The sequence below is a fragment of the Betta splendens genome, chromosome 1 (assembly GCF_900634795.4).
Source record: "Betta splendens chromosome 1, fBetSpl5.4, whole genome shotgun sequence".
Lineage (NCBI taxonomy): Eukaryota > Metazoa > Chordata > Actinopteri > Anabantiformes > Osphronemidae > Betta > Betta splendens.
The window spans coordinates 4,385,367-4,402,306 of NC_040881.3; the positions used below are offsets into that span (position 1 = coordinate 4,385,367).

A 16,940-nucleotide genomic window follows, 5' to 3' on the forward strand; every position below is an offset into this window, starting at 1 on the left:
ACCGTCAGCACTCTGTGTACTCTATAAAATATAGATACATAATTGCTGAATAAATAAAATGTACACCAAGAGTCAAAGAAGAAAGAAAAACTACAAATGCCATGAACCTGGCTCCTCTGTAGCCTGCTGGGCTGTTACCATGGTGTGCTCCCCAGAACATTGTCCGCTCACTGTGTCAGCACCAAGTTACTGAACACACATGTAAACACACTCATGATCGCGTACACACACACACACACACACACACACACGCAGGAGCGCGCACACCGGCGAGCGAATGCCCTCACACGAACGAGGGAATCTCCCACGGAGCGGCTCTTTAGAGGAATCACCTGGTTGCCTGGCAACAGCATAGCTCTGCCCCGACGGCCCGCTTACTTCCCGTTGCCGTGTGTGTTTGTTCTAGCGCGTGTTTGTCCGTCTTTGTCTCGGCGTCCGGCCCGTTTCGTGTTTATCTGCGCCGGATCGGTGTGTGCGTAGCAGCGAGCGATCGTGGCGAGGTGACGTGGGCGGATGGTGTTGGACGGGGACGTTAATGTGAGCGCCAGGGGGTGGCGGTGGTGGGGGGCTGTCCCCGAGCCGTGAGTCCCGAGGTGGCGCCTCCCTCGCGTCTTGTCTCCTTTGCACTCAGTTCATATTACAAATTAATTTCCTATCGTCTTGCTTCCATTTCCTCCCTCTTTGAAACACACTCATCCTCCTTTGTGCCATGATTACAACATACTGTACATCTTTCCACCCTGCAGCACATTTATTTGTTTGGAGCAAAAACAAGATTGGCTTTCGCTATTATATAACACTCTCTTGTATTCCTTCCCAGCTACATTGATTTCTGTTATTTCCCATTCCCTTTTGTGGGCCGAGCGTTCGTTAAGTGTGGAACAAGCTGCTGCTCTGTCAGGTGCTGAACTCACCATCAGACCTGTTCTTTTAATGTGACGAGTAAAAGAGAGAGAGACACACACACACACACACACACACACACACACACACACACACACACACACACACACACACACACACACACATATATATATAACTTATTCAGCAGTGCATGAAACATTCAGCACATTTCCTTTTGTTTAAAGATGAGAAAAACTGATTCTGTCACTCCTCCACAAGTACCTGCCCCTCTCCTTCTGTTCTCCTTCCCCTCATCCCTCTCTACACAAGCATCCCAGCAACAAACCCATGGCCTCCTATTTATCATTTCCTTCTACTTAACTCCCTTAATTGGCTGGAGGTGTGTGTATTGGGGTGTAGGGAGACAACGGTGTATAGGCGGAGGTCTCACCTAAAGTAGGGTGAGCCGTCAGCATCATTTCAGGCAATTAATGTGATTTTTAACAAGTGTTTCCATGGTTACCAGCTTGTCACACTCTCAGGGGGCGGAGCCAAACGAGTTGACAACTTGACAGGAACTCAACATGGTCCATCCTCATTTCAGAAGCTCGCTTCTTCTCTCTGTGGCGTTGAGCACTGACACACATGCTCACACACACCCTCAGGCCTAACTAGGTTATGATTAATCAAGTCTCTGTGTGTGGATGCCAGAGTGAAAGCGTGGGGCCAAGCAGCAAAGAGCATGGGGAAACTAGAGAGCAGGTTGCTTATTCATTCACACACTGGAGAATTCCCATCCATGCTATATATATATTCCTTATGGTGCATTAATTCCACTTTCTATTAAAGTAGCCTTGTGAGCTATAGTGGGAATATTACAATGGTAATATTTAACCATTTCTGATCGATCCATCTCAAATGAGCACGTTTTGATTTATCATGTGTTGAGTCCTCAGCAGCACTAGGACACTAGAACAAACAAAATACACAAATAATAAAACAATAAAAATTTTAAATCTAATAATGTCTGTAATTATAGTACTGGTACATTATAATAGGTTTTTCACAAGCTTTAAACCCGTAGTGAGGTTGTGCACTGTATTTGCATTTGCTTTTCTTTTAAACAACATTCACATTTTGGGGAAGGAAGGAACATGTCATCTGGTGCAATAGTAGTAGTGATGTGTTTTCATGGGTTTGGAGCTCTATAGCACAGACAAAGGCGATAAAGACAGACGTCAGAATGAGTGGCTGCAATTCAATCTCCAGCCTTATACCTTACATTCACAACACGAAGAAATATTAATGACCTGCCAGTGCTAAAACTGCAGACCTGATTATATTTTACGCTTCCTGTTTTTGTCAAAGTTTCGTTGATAATGAGAAACCAGAAAAAGTAGTTTAGGGATAGATTAAAGTGGTGGCCGGATCCCCCGTGTGCTGAAAGTAATAAACTTTACATCTGTTGTGTTTAAATTGTTTGAAGTCCTGCCTGAACAGTGATGCTTTTGATGCTGTGACGTCAGTATAATTGGAAACGCGAGAATAGGAGCACCTCTGCCCTGTTCTGTGCTGAGTGCATAATTGACTTTGTAAATGGACTTTGCATCGCAGACAAACAAAGCACAACTGTAGAGTGGGCATAAGATTGAGTCCTTTGTTAGGTTTCCTTCCACTTTCTATTGGTTTACACTGACCTTGGACCACACCTCCAACCAGTCAGGAAACAGATCATGATGAAGGCAGGGAAAGAAAAATTCTAACCACAAAAACAAACTAGCATAAAAATACAGTGCATGGATTGAAAGCGGTCTTTTCAAAGACCTTGATATTCCTTTTCACAGAAAAGATGAACTTTGCTATAGAAACCCATCTTGTCTGACTTTTTAACTATTGTGTTAGAGTTGTTTATGCTTTTATGCCCAAGCAGCACAACATGTTTGCCTGCAGAGGATCGTGTAACATGAGGACACAAACAACACAGGAACAGCGTAACCTGCAACACAGCGTAGACTCCCCATCGGCTCGATCACAAACAAGTCAGACCCCCAGCAAATCATTAGGACTTGCGCAGGCGGCGAGATTCCTCAGTGTGAATCAGAGTTGTGAAGCAGTGAACGGACCTGCTGATGTTACCGTCCACTGAGTGGTGCTGCTAGGGAAGCTAAGTGTTAGCAGAGAAGTCATTAATAAGGACTCAAGGGCCTCTGACTTTGTAATAAGCTAGCGGGTCTGCAATTACAAATGCTAGTAAGTCATTAGTGAAGAGCTTTTATAACAAGTTGGCAGTAAATGATAATTAGCTGTTAATTAATGGATCTTACAACGTGGGAGCTCAGAAGTTGTCCTTCCTAATATTTTATAACATCACCAGGCACATTGAGCCAAAACTTACCACTTGTACTTTTTAGAGGAAAATCTACAACCTACTCATAATGTTCTCTTTAAAAATATCTGATGTCATGTATCCACGTGTCCCTGCGGATGATGCTTTTAAATTAATGAAGGTTTCATAGGACAATGTTCCCACACGCTGGGCATAGCATGCGTCCCAGCCAAGGGTGGAGGATGATGCCAGAAAGATCAGGATGATATGATCTGATTTGATTTATAATGTCTGCCTGACCTTTATTACCTGTGTTGGCACTCGGGGAGAGAGAGTTCGAGAGCAGGAGAGCATGGGAGAAGCAGAGGAGGAGGAGGAGGAGGAGGGGGGGGGGGGGGGGTGGTTCGTGAACAGGGAGTAAGACGGTGAAGATAAGAGGATGAGGCAATTAGGGAGAGGAGACAAAGCGTGGAGCCACGTAACAGTTGCAGTTGTTTACGCTTTAAAGCTCAAATTTTCAGGGTCTAACCTTTTTATCCTGCTGTTAAACTCAGCCTTTTCTTTTCATAGGCATCACCTCCTCGCTCTGTCTGCTCTTTCTCCCTTTCTCCCCCCCTCACGCTCCTCGTACTGTATCTATAACCGTATCTCTCACCCTCTCCGTCTCCCTGCCTCTTCACGTCTCTGATGATGTTAATTATTAAGTGTAGTTGTAGTTTATCTTTTGGCTGAGACTTAGGTTTCTGACAGGGAGGCAAAACTCTACCCCAGGGCAGTCATACATGGAGACGGTATGAAGGGACGGGGAGGGCGTTGAGGAAAAGCGGTTCGGAAGGAACGGAAGAGGGAGCGGGCACGGGAGTGGATGAGAAAAAAAATAGATGTGCGAGAAATTATACGGAGTGAAGATGGGAAATTATACCGCACTATATAAAGGAAGAGCGAGAGACAGAGAGCAGGAGGAGCGGAAAATAAGTGGGCCAAAGACAGGGGAGAAGGGCTGGAGAGGAAAATGAGAGATGATAGAGGGAAAGGTTGAAAGTGAAAGGAGATAAAGGAAAAGCAATGGAGAGAGTGAAACAGACGAGAGGACGCTTCCTCCGCGTTTCATGGCTGATGCTGAGTGATGGGCCAACTGTGGAAATACTCCCATCTAATCCATCACTCACACCTTTACCCTGGCCGATCCCAGCGTGTGCGTGCGTGTGTCGACGTGTGTGTGTGCGCGCGTGTGGACCGAGGGTCATCTAAGCCGCTGTAACATATACAGCTGCACAGGATTAGAACGACCCCGCTCAGCGCTGAGGAGGTGACAGATGCTTCGGCGGGAGCTGCCGCTGAAGGACATCATTTCCCGTTTTTGTGTGTTTGTGTTTGTGTATATTAATTGTGTTCCAGTCCAGACAGGATGCAAGCGGATTGTGAAACTCAGAAGTCAGTTCCCACGGTGAGATGGGGGTTCCCATGGCAACCACAGCAAAGGGAGGACACTGGATTACCCTCTCCCTCTCGCGCTCCCTCTCTCCCTCTTTCTCTCTCTGTCTCAAGGGTGATAAAGGATTGTACTCTCATTAATTTTTCCGCCCTCTCGAGAGCAAAGTGTCCAGGAAGGGGACTCTGTGTGTGTGCGTGCTGTGTGTCTATGCGCACGTGTGTCCGTGTGCATGCTCCAGGGTTTGTTATGTATGCGTCCTTGGTTCTTGAATACATTCCTGTCATCCATTCAGCAGTTTTCACATTTGCACTCAAATGTGAAAGTGTGCGTGTGTGTGTGTGTTTCTGTGTGTGTCTGTGTGTTTGTATGAGCCCAACACATTCTTTCCTTTAACTTTGTGCTTCAGACCATTTTCCCTTTTAAACCTCCCTGATTTTCACTTCTGAGCTGCGCCCCCCCCCCCCGACTTTGACAGCTAGCAAGAAACACGCATGCACAAACTCGCACCGTACGCAACTTCAGCTTAAACTGACTTCAAATGTCTCACAGGCTGTTTCATGGTAGCTGTCTTGCTTTTGTACTTATGACTATTAGACACGTCAAAACGTCTCATCAGAAGTTGTGCTCGTAAATGCAACTTGATACTTCTAAGCTCATCATCTCCACTTTCCACCCTTATAAATTTAGTGAGTGCGCTCAGTTCTGCTCTTGCACATTTGATTTTACACACTTTGTTGTACAGGGTTCACACACAGATGTGCGTGCACTCAAGCAGCCTGATGTTTTGATCACTGCCAGACATGGCTGAACCTTTAACTTTGAACACTGGTTTCCCGGGGCTTTCTTCAAGGTTGCCACAAACAACATCACTGCGTGGATGTAACAGAACGAAGGCGAAGCCTGCATAAATGAGTGGAGAGACATAATGAATGCAGATGATTTCACAGAGGGCAAGAAGGGTCACTGGATGGTTTGATGAGTATGAAAATGATGTGAATTATAGCAGGTCTCAGCGGGGGGTTTGGACAGGTGTCCTAGACTACACTCGGCACCAGTCTCACTAAAATCTATATACAATATATGCAAATGTTCTGGTGGCTAATGTCTCTTCATGTTGTTATACATTTAAAGGGCAACTTCATGGTTTTCATCAATTCTCCTTTTATTAAAGTTTAGGAATGAATGTATGTCAACATTATTAGTTGCCACTCCGACGTCTCTGGCCGCTGTTGATGTCACCTCGTGTGCTTCAGATTCAGACACTTCCAGTCTGTCACTCAGAGTGTGGAGCCTGGAGTCCACCTGATCCCAGACAGCAGTGACACGTTTAATAGAGTTCACGGACATTTTCATACGATTCCCTCCGTAAGCAAGTAGATGATTGTAAAAGTTGTCCTCAGGCTGCCACCTTTCTGTAATTTCACTAATTAAACCACTCATGGGTAATGACTGTGGCTAAAAGCCTTATCTGATGGCTTTTAATACTACAGTACTTTTAAGGCTTAGAGCTTGTGTTTTGGGTTTTGCGCCAGAAACATTTGCAATTTGGCCCGAACGGTCAATATTTAATTTTGTTATTGCAGTCAGTCAGTGTTGTCAGTGTTGATGTGCTCTGCAGTGTTGACCCTTAACCTGCTCCCACGTGGTTTGAGCGCGTGAGCATTCTGGCCATCCTGCTGAACTGTGTGACTCTGGGGATGTTCCAGCCCTGTGGCCACACCCCCTTCTTTCTGCAGGTACACACACACACACACACACACACACACACACAGAAACACAGCCTGAAATTATAAACTAATTATGTTCAGCTGTGAGACTTTATTATCAAGGGTCTGAAAAGTTTTTGCTTTAATTTTTTTCCCCACTTAATCAGTTTACGCTAATCCTCTGGATTTGTGTGTGTGTGTGTGTGTGTGTGTGTGTGTGTGTGTGTGTGTGTGTGTGCCTGTGTGCTGGTGCAGGCTCTGGATGATGGCATCTTCGTGTTTTTTGCCGGGGAGATGCTGGTAAAGATGGTTGCTCTCGGGGTCATAGGTCAGAGCGGCTACTTAGGCGACACATGGAACCGATTGGACTTCTTCATTGTTATAGTGGGGTGAGTATTTCACAGGCGGACACACCTACGCGAACACGAGCACACACGCGCATCTGACATTAAATATGAGCCAAAAGTGTGTGTATGTGTGTTTTGTGTAAAGCTTAGACACTTGTTTAATGCCAGTTAAATGTCAAGCGTGTGTGCGCGCCGACAGAAGTGTGTGTGTGTGTGTGTGTGTGTGTGTGTGTGTGTGTGTGTGTGTGTGTGTGTGTGTGTGTGTGTGTGTGTGTTCAGGCGCGTGAAAGCTTTGCAGAATGACAGTTGCATCATTCGGTCCTGCGAGACACAAACCTCTGTGATTGGTAGCTAAAAGGCTACGTATCCCAGAGGCAGACGCTGCATTCCGCTGGGTTCCCTGTAGACCTCAGCGGGTTTGCCAAGGTCGGCCCGATCAGGATGACAGTGACACAGCGGTGGCTTTCCCTCTCCGCAGAATGCTGGAGTACTCGCTCGACGGTCACAACGTCAGCCTGTCTGCGATCCGCACGGTCCGAGTCCTCCGCCCTCTCCGAGCCATCAACAGAGTTCCCAGTGAGTTTGTCTCCCATTGCCTCCAACACACACCGCACTAGGACGCTATGAGGCCAGGTGGGCTTTTTTATCCTCATTGCTTTGGCTCACATTGGATTTTAAATGAAGCAGTGCTCGGCTAAAGCGAGAGTAAAGTGCTGACTTTAAACTTAAAGATTTTTTTGTTCGAATCTAAATTGGATGAGCAGTAAAGGACTCTCCTGGCTTTAGGACAATGCAGCAGGTCAGAGATTATAAAGGTTGAGAAGAGAGGGAGATTTTAATGGTCGAGCAGTTCTTCACCGGCCAAGTCATCGGCCCCACCGGAATTCAGCAGGTCGCGTGTTTGAGTAGACGGAAGGTAGCAGTAGAGGAGGACTGCGGTCTGAGGCTGGCAGAGCATCAACAGGAAGGGAAGCAACTGTCTGCTGATGTCAGGAAGCCACGACGGAACAAAGGACTGAACACGATGACTGTGCAGGACTTCTCCAAGTTTGTGTTAACTTGTAATTGGTGGCCTGTGCATAAAACAGGCTCAAATTCCTGCATCTGATGTGGAAACGCTCTCTGCTGAAAGTCAGCAACCTCATTTATCACAACGGAGACAATGAAAAACACGCCGCTGTCTCCGCACGCTCAGACTTCACTGTAAATCCAGCCTTTTTGCCTCCTGAGCGGCGCCGACAGCAGCAGCTGCAGCTTTTCCCATTTGATCGACAGGTGTAAACAGCTCCGCGCGCCGCCAACCACGTCCTGACAGGCCGGCGCTCGGACGGGCCGGGCTTTTACTGCACACCGTGACCTCAAACGGAGCTCCTGTAAAACTGGAGAGCTGTAAACGTAGCAGCCGTGAGGAAGGAGACTTTGTGGAAAGACGCCCAGATTCAGCTTTTAACTCAAACTGTTTGTCCTTAGATCAACGGGATGCAGCAGATTTATGCAGCGTGCGGTAACGCGGCAGGTTCCGGCCTTGCTGCTCACGCTGTGCTCTGTGTGGCAGGTATGCGCATCCTCGTCACCCTCCTCCTGGACACGCTGCCCATGCTGGGCAACGTGCTGGCTCTCTGCTTCTTTGTCTTCTTCATCTTCGGCATCGTCGGCGTGCAGCTCTGGGCGGGGCTCCTGAGGAACCGCTGCTTCATGGGCGAGGATGTCAAGACGTGAGTTACCATGGCAACCGGCGGATGTCACAACGCGCCATGCGCTCGCCTCGTTACGCTGAACCCTGTGTCAAAAGTTTGCCCGCAACTAATTCGCTCCCTTCACCCAGCTATTATTTCTAAGAGGGGATCGATATCGCCAGTGGGCTGATCTTGTTTGCTCTCTAATCAGCTCAGTCTGGGAGGGAGTGAATGTGTAAACGTGTTTCCTGCTGGATCCTCCGGCATTAGAGATCACGGATCAGGGGATTAAGGGGGCTGAGCGAATTTTGTGTATCGTTATCGAGGGCCGCTCTGTGGCTGCTTCCACACACGCCCTCTGTGATTCCAGCTCTCGACTGACGTTGATCAGCCTTCGCTCCCGCCCGCGTGTCCACCAACATGCTCCCATAGCATCACATGGCGTCACGTTCACCCCTGGCCTCACGTCACCGATGTAGATTCATAAGGAACACGCCTTTTTTCCACAAAGGGAAAAAAATAAAACAAACTGACACTAAGATAAATTTAATCCAAAAGCAAATGAAAGTACAGTGAATATCAAATTAATTAGCATAAGTACAATAAAACGAGATAAGAACCATAAAATAAATTAAAACAGTGACTCAAAGCACTGCTGTTAATTATCACAGCTACACAGGATTATAACAAAAGCCGTCAAAATAGAAGCGAGAGCAAAAATTTAAATTCTATACATGTGATGACATCTCATAGTGCAGCATGTTTATGGAGGGTAATATTGTGATTTCCCCTCGTTAATCATGTGTGGTCATGTACAGTAGCCAGTATTTACATTAAACTGACCTCTAGATTGAATTTGAGCATTTTAGGCCTTTTTCCGCTACACAAACAACAAACTGACCTTTTCCTAATAAGAACTGAGCACGGCTCCACTGTGACCCCTGTCTACACCGCTGATGATTGATTGCTTATCTCTCCGCTTTTCCTTCATCTCGCTCTGTTTCCTCATCTCCCCTCTTGTGCCCATGTGTATTTCACCGCTTTCAATTCTTCCCAGAACACAGACTTTATGTCCAAGCAACTAACCGATAAAAGATTGATCCTCTTAAAGGCTGTTTGGATTTGATTTTGCCCAGAAACCGAAACTCTTACTCTTTTTATTTTGACATTTTAAAGCATGGCATGGACCATATTGTTGTTTTTTTGCTGTCAACTAATAAAAAATCCAAAAGCAGCAATTTATTGTATTTGACTAGCGAGTTTTGTTTTTACAGCCAAAACCTGATACAGGTTATTACGCTGTGCCCTTGAGCTCCTCTGTTGTCCAAAAGCTATTAAAACACATTAATGAGCCTCGCTGCGTGACATATCCCTTTATTTAAACAGACCTGGACACTGAGGTGCAATTAAGTCAAATGTCATTTTATCTGCAAGTAATGAAGCAATTTTTACTCTTGCCTAATAATTACTTACTATTCCAGCATGCAGGTGCTTTTTAAACTATATTTATAATTCTGTAAGACATTTTAATATGCTTACATTCATTGTTTTCCTCCAGGAAATATAACATTTCCTTCCTGAGTGGCTACTATCGGCCCGACGGCACGGACGACCACCCGTTCATCTGCTCGACAGAGAGAGAGAACGGGATGCTGCGGTGCTCCGATGTGCCTCGCCGCCGTGTAGGCAGAACCTACTGCCTTTTAGCACCAGAGGAGGCCCGTCCAGACATCGGCCTGAAATTAGAACAAGCATCCTGTGTGAACTGGTACCGGTATTACAATGAGTGTCGCGCCGGGGAAATAAACCCTCACAAAGGAGCTATTAACTTTGATAACATTGGATATGCATGGATTGCCATTTTTCAGGTAAACGTCTGAAGGATTTACACTCAGGGTTACAACTTTAATCAGTGAATGATATGCCTCATGCACAACACGCAATGCTGCGATCTCTGATGGTCTGCGTGTGTGTGTGTGTGTCTTTATTCAGGTAATTACTCTAGAAGGTTGGGTAGACATCATGTACTACGTCATGGATGCACATTCCTTCTACAACTTCATCTACTTCATCTTCCTCATTATAGTACGTATGCACACACTCACTTATTGCTGTAATGTTAACATCAGAATTCTGACTTTAAGGCCAGAATTGAGCTCCACTCTTGTCCAAAAGCTATTAAAAATCCTTAAATTGCTTTTGCATGTTTCCGTGACCAGGTGGGCTCCTTCTTCATGATCAACCTGTGCCTGGTCGTCATAGCAACGCAGTTTTCCGAAACGAAGCAGAGGGAACACGCCTTAATGAAGTCGGAGCAGCACGCCCGTCAGCTCCACCAGTCGGCGTCCACGCTGGCCAGCGACAGTCAACCGGGAAGCTGCTACGAGGAGATCATCCGCTACCTGGCGCACCTGGGCCGCAAGGCGTGCCGCCGCCTGTCCCGCTGCTACGTCCATGCGTGCGCGCACGTCCGCTGCGCGTGCACGTGCCAGAAAGACAGGAGCGGCGGATCCGCCCGGGGGAGTGGCGTCGGCGAGATGAACGGACTCGCCCACCGCCACTCTGGCCACGTTCCCAACGACCTGTCGCACCTCCATCAGCTTTATCACCAGCATCACCAGCGCCATCGCCAGCAGCTTCAGACTGGGGCTGAAGCTGCTGGCGCCGGGAATGAAGGGGGCGGTTTGAATTATCCCTTCATCACACCACTGCACAGTCACCTGAATGCGAAGGGCCAGGACCAGAAGAGGCTGGACGCCATGGAGACGGTCAACAGACCATCACAACTGGCCGTGGAGCATGGTGAGTGAGGTCAAGGTCAGAGCTTACAAAGAGCACATGACATCACCTTTCACATTTAGTCTCCTTATAATTGAGTTATAGATAACTTTTGTTTTATTTAAGTGCATTACAATGACACAATAACACATTTTCTTATTGAGGTACAAACTGATATTTTTACGCCACCACTTTCTGGATCCTGGAAACTCCACTTATATTTACAAGCGCTGGTCAGACCCTTGTCAGCTGTGCAGGGTGAACAGAAGGCAAGGATTACTGAGGTGTTTTCATACACTCAGGTAATTAACCTCAAGGCAACAAATGTGTGTATGCACACTCAAACAAGATAATCTCCCAGGGCATTGTAAAGATCAGGTATCAATCAAACTCATTATTCCAGCCGAAAGGTTGAAATGTCTCCGGTGAAACGTTCCCGTCGTCGCCGGATGCAGAGCACCAAGCTTTATTTCCTGCAGCCTGAGACAAAGATCCAACGTGAATATTCATGTAAATGGGATACTGAAGATATTTTGATAATGCCTCTGATTGAAATTCCATTAGCATAAAATTTGTTTTTATTGTTTTTACTGTGCACAGTTGCCACATGGGGAGTCGCTCAAAGCATAATAAAAACAGCGGCAAATCTTGCCAGAGACATTTTTCTCAAGATTAACTACACACCTTTTTAACGATAAAAGGCAGAAACAATAGAAAATGTTTTTACCATCGTATTTAGAAAGGTGAAAATGTGCTGCCTTTTTTTTTACCATAACACAAATTATGGTCCCAAGATATGCACCCTTTGTTTCTGAAATCTCTGATCTATAATCTCTACCCTCATAGTCTACTTTTCACAGGCTGAGTATTGCTGCCTGCGGTGACTAAACTGGCCTAACGCTGGAAAAGTGTTGAAGAAACAGAGAAAATACATAATCAAATTTTAATGCAGTTGAGCCTAATTGTAGCTTGGATACAACACCCAACTATTGAATATTCAGCTCTGGATCAGTGGGATCTTACTGAAGTGAGTCATTTTTAAAGTCTGCCAGCTTCATGATTCCTTGCATAATCTATAGACACGCACCACAGAACAGTGAGATTGGATTTACTATATCAGTCTCCGGCGAAACATGAATTTGTTGTGATTGTGATGACAAGTGAAATGCTCGTGCAAGATTAGTGTTTGTTCTTATGTCATTCCTCCCAAGCTGCTCGCTAATGAATTCCACTGAAATCGCACCCCCCCCAAAAACGCACGCACACACACACACACACACACACACACACACACACACACACACACACACACACACACACACACACACTCTAATAAAAGAACTCCCCCTCTGCACAAAAGCATCTCAACTGCACAGTAGCTTCCATGTTATTGAATTCTTGGCTCCCAGAAATGAAATGAAGGCGCGTCTCCTTCGGTGAGCTGAGGATATAATGAATGACAGCCTGTCCACTACAACTTACAGAACTCACTACTGCATCCGCCGTGTCTAAATCGCCCCCTCCATGTGTCTGTGCAGGTGGCTGTACCATGCACCCTGCGCTACCGTTGCCAGGCGAGGTCCCCGGGGACTCCCTGGTATGTCCTTATTGCATCTACTACAATCAACTGAGTGACAGCGAAAATGTCAACGAGCCGCCCGACGACCAGCAACTTGGGTACAGCAACTCATGCCATGGCAACAGCCCGTGCCACTGTAGCGGCCCCCCGGCCATCCGCGATGACGCACAGGGGTCCGAGCCAAAGAAAACGCTGGTCGAGCGCTGCTGGGCGGGACTCCGGGCGAAACTGCAGCTCATTGTGGGCAGCAGATACTTCAGCAGAGGAATCATGATTGCCATCCTCATTAACACCCTGTCGATGGGCATAGAGTACCACGAGCAGGTAAGTCTGTGGCTCTAAGAGGCGGAAGGCTCGTGTGCACACACGCCTGCTTTTACCACAACTTGATTGAAAGTAATCACCGCGTGCGGCGACGCGCAGTCCGTGAAGCTGCCCTCCAATCAACACTTACACCACCAAACATATGGGATCACGAAGCGTGCGCGTGTTTGTGCACATGCGTGGCGCTGCGTGCGGGTGTGCGCGTGCATGTATCAGGAGATGGAGAAACTCATAAGACCTGAAGTGTTAATTAAAGCGTGACCCTGGGACAAGAAAGAGATGGAGCAGAGCGAGAGAGAGAGAGAGTGAGGATGGATGAAGGAGGAGGACAGATCTGACTTTGTGATTGGCTGAAAGGCAGGAATGGGCTGTGAGAGGCGAAGGGAGATTGCATTTGGCCCATTTCCTGCATATGATAGATCTGGCTGGCTCTATCCTCCTGAATAACTTATGTTAAAGAATAAAGCCCGTCCGATTTTAGTCTTTATCAATAAACCTCTTGAGAAGGTCAAAATTAACAATACCTCCATGGGCAGCCAAGGCCTGATGCGTTGTTATTAAATGCGAACGGGAACCGTTTCGTTGGGCGACTTTGGCTCATTTCAGTGAACACGGGTTGAGTTTCGTCTGAAACGCCTCTGAGACGTGCTGTGGGCTCTCGGGAGAGGAGCTCTGTGTCGGCCAGATGTCACTGAGCTCACAGGCGCTGCTCCGTGTTTATCTTCGGTGCTTTACAAGCTCACAGGAGTAAACCGCTGACTGTAATGAATACATGTGACTCAGCCCTGTTCTCTGATGTGCAGACGGAGTTATTCTTATTAGGATTCATCCGTTGTGATCGGACTGTGAATGTCGGCTGAGCTCTGACCTGTGTCAAAAATCACACAAAGCACAAAATTCACAGCATGACTTGCGCAGTTTGCTGGTTGAGTGATGACCTAAACAGCATAATTATAATTTTAATTGCTAAAAAGGTGAATAGTTGTGTTGTGTTGCCCCTTTAATGGGTTTTGTGATATGAATGAATGTTGATCTTCAGATCTGCTCCTTCCAGCCTCGTGTGGAGAGCAGCCGCTCAAGGAACGTCAATAACATTAATAATAAAAGTCTCTTCACTTATTCTACTGAAGAGGATTGTGGGGAAAACATCCCGGGGTCGCGCGCTCTCTGTGTCTCCTTTTGCCTCCACATAAACCCCTTCTGAAGCCTTGACTTGCATTTTAGAAACTGTCAACATGCTGAGTCTACAGCTCGGCTCGCTGACAGCCCGCTTCTGTTCGTTTGCTCCTTTTTCTCCGAGCCCCGCGCATCAATCTCTCCATTTTGTCTCTCCCTCGCAAACCCTGTTCCCCTTAAGCCGCAGGAGCTGACAGACATTTTGGAGATCAGCAACATGGTGTTCACGAGCCTCTTCGGTCTGGAGATGCTGCTGAAGCTGCTGGCGCTCGGCCTCTTCGGCTACATCAAGAACCCGTACAACGGCTTCGACAGCGTCATCGTCATCATCAGGTGGGGCTGCGAGGGGAGCGGCGGAACCCCGAAAACGTCGTAGTGACGCTGGCTCTGGAGCCTTGTTCTCCCCGTCCAGGGGGCCGGTGTTCGCTCCATTATGTAGTACTACAAGCTGAATTATGTATCTGTTTTTGAACGCTCTGCTTGTTTACTGGGCCTCTGCACACAACGCTGCCCTTATTGGGAACGTGCTTAGAACAATTTGCCTTTTTCATCCGTGTCGTAAGAAAAAGATTTGACTACTTTGCTCACCTGGAAGGTGCTTATTTTGCAGTTGCATTTAAATGTAAATGAAGTAAATGGATTCGTTGGTTGCTTTAATGTGAACCCAGCCGTGGCTCTTTGTCACGTGCGTGTGTGTGTGCGTGTGTGTGTGTGTGTGTGTGTGTGTGTGTGTGTGTGTGTGTGTGTGTGTGTTGCAGCGTGTGGGAGATCGTGGGGGAGGCGGAGGGAGGCCTGTCGGTGCTGCGCACCTTCCGTCTGCTCAGGGTTCTGAAGCTGGTCCGGTTCCTTCCGGCCCTGAGGAGGCAGCTCGTGGTGCTGATGAAGACCATGGACAACGTGGCCACGTTCTGCATGCTGCTGATGCTGTTTATTTTCATTTTCAGGTACAGTCTGTGCGTTGTTTCTCTGAGGCGATGCTGCACTCAAGCTCATTTTACACCAATAACACAATAATTCACAGACTGCACCACGGCATCATGTTGCACAGTACATACTGTATTTTCATTGTTTTCTGTGTGTGTGTGTGTGTGTGTGTGTGTGTGTGTGTGTGTGTGTGTGTGTGTGTGTGTGTGTGTGTGTGTGTGTGTGTGTGTGTGCGCCTGTGTTGCAGCATCTTGGGGATGCATCTGTTCGGCTGTAAGTTCGGTTTGCGGCACGACAGCGGAGACACTTTACCAGACAGAAAGAACTTTGACTCTCTGCTCTGGGCGACCGTGACTGTGTTCCAGGTGAGGCGTTCGCACAAATACGTTAGCAAGAATTAATTTAGACGAATCTCCTCATTGATATTGTAAATTTAATATTGAATTAATTAGGGCGGCGTTTAAACAGCAGCTGCCGCCGTCGGCGGCGGTGGAGCTGACGATCGTCTCCATTATTTCATTTGCTCCAATTTGGAAGCGCTCACACTCAATTTCTCAGCAAAATAGAAAAACTCTCCCCGTGGGCAGGTAAGATATGCTTCACAAGCAGAGGGGGAGGAAACGCGCACTCCACAGGAACTCATTTAACACTGATGAGCATCATAGCAGTTAAACAATCAGATGTTAAAGGAGTGCTTCACACACACAGCACCGTGCGTCTGACGCTATACTTTAATTATTTATTTCTTCCCCATATGTCTAACTTCACCCACCTGTCTCTCCTCATCTCTTCCATCTGCAGATCCTCACCCAGGAGGACTGGAACGCGGTGCTGTACAACGGCATGGCCTCCACCACGCCGCTCGCAGCCCTCTACTTCGTGGCCCTCATGACCTTTGGCAACTACGTCCTCTTCAACTTGCTCGTGGCCATTTTGGTGGAGGGCTTTCAAGCTGAAGTGAGGGCAAACACGCAGTTTTATTTCAGCTACTTAGGGAATGCGGCGCGGACGAGACTAATTGAGTTCTGCTGTGCTGATGATACCAAAGCTGCCTATAGGAGAATAATCTCCACCATCGTGCCTGTGTGGTTTCTCCCCATCGCTTTTTATCCAACGCTCTGTTTTCACCCTTTCTTCCTCAGTTGTTCCTCTTTTCTCTCGTTCTCTCAATCGCTCTTTCTCGCTGGCGCGCACACACACACAGACACACACACACACACACACAGATGCAGAATACTCTCCAGGGTAGGGATGTGTTTGATATCGCCTGCCATTCACAGCTGGTGAGCTTTTGTTGTTTAGTTTTCATCTTTTATCTCCAGCATCAGAGAGCAGTTGTCCTCTCTCTCTCTCTCTCTCTCTCTCTCTCTCTTTTTCTCTCATACACACACACACACATAAAGATAACTCTTTGCCAAAGCTGTCTGCCTCCATCTTTCTGGCGTGAATTTTAATTAAATTCACTAAAGCTTTATTGGCGTGACTACAGGAGATCAGTGCCAAAGCTGCAAACATAACTCAAGCAGAGAACACTGGAGATCCTCCTCCGCCCGCCCGCCTCCACTCTGTCGTTCCTCCCTGACTTGCTCATGATGATGATGGCGATGATGACGATTGCAGTGGTGGTGATTCCCTTCGCCGTTTGTGTGTGTGTTTCCAGGGCGATGCCAACAGATCAGAAGCCGATGACGAGGGACAGTCACTCTGTTACGATGATGAGGAGAAGTTACGGGAGTTGTACGCTGCAGGTACAAACACTGATCAGCCTTAGACTGGACTCAGACAAACACGTGATGCTGAGGGACACTAGTTTAGAGGTCATGAGG

At 47.2% G+C, this 16,940-nt stretch overlaps 1 protein-coding gene across 5 annotated transcripts in view; it reads left to right on the forward strand.

Moving 5' to 3' along the window:
- LOC114852751 (voltage-dependent T-type calcium channel subunit alpha-1I-like) overlaps positions 1–16,940 on the forward strand; it is a 35,529-nt gene that overhangs the window by 4,412 nt on the left and 14,177 nt on the right. For all 5 annotated transcript variants that reach the window (XM_055509263.1, XM_055509265.1, XM_055509277.1 and 2 more), the window contains 13 exons: positions 6,246–6,340; positions 6,566–6,699; positions 7,136–7,233; positions 8,213–8,372; positions 9,892–10,201; positions 10,326–10,418; positions 10,553–11,135; positions 12,650–13,014; positions 14,372–14,523; positions 14,949–15,134; positions 15,362–15,479; positions 15,916–16,071; positions 16,775–16,862. In XM_055509263.1, coding sequence (XP_055365238.1) covers positions 6,246–6,340; positions 6,566–6,699; positions 7,136–7,233; positions 8,213–8,372; positions 9,892–10,201; positions 10,326–10,418; positions 10,553–11,135; positions 12,650–13,014; positions 14,372–14,523; positions 14,949–15,134; positions 15,362–15,479; positions 15,916–16,071; positions 16,775–16,862 — 2,538 coding nt within the window. The remainder of the gene's footprint in view (positions 1–6,245; positions 6,341–6,565; positions 6,700–7,135; positions 7,234–8,212; positions 8,373–9,891; positions 10,202–10,325; positions 10,419–10,552; positions 11,136–12,649; positions 13,015–14,371; positions 14,524–14,948; positions 15,135–15,361; positions 15,480–15,915; positions 16,072–16,774; positions 16,863–16,940) is intronic.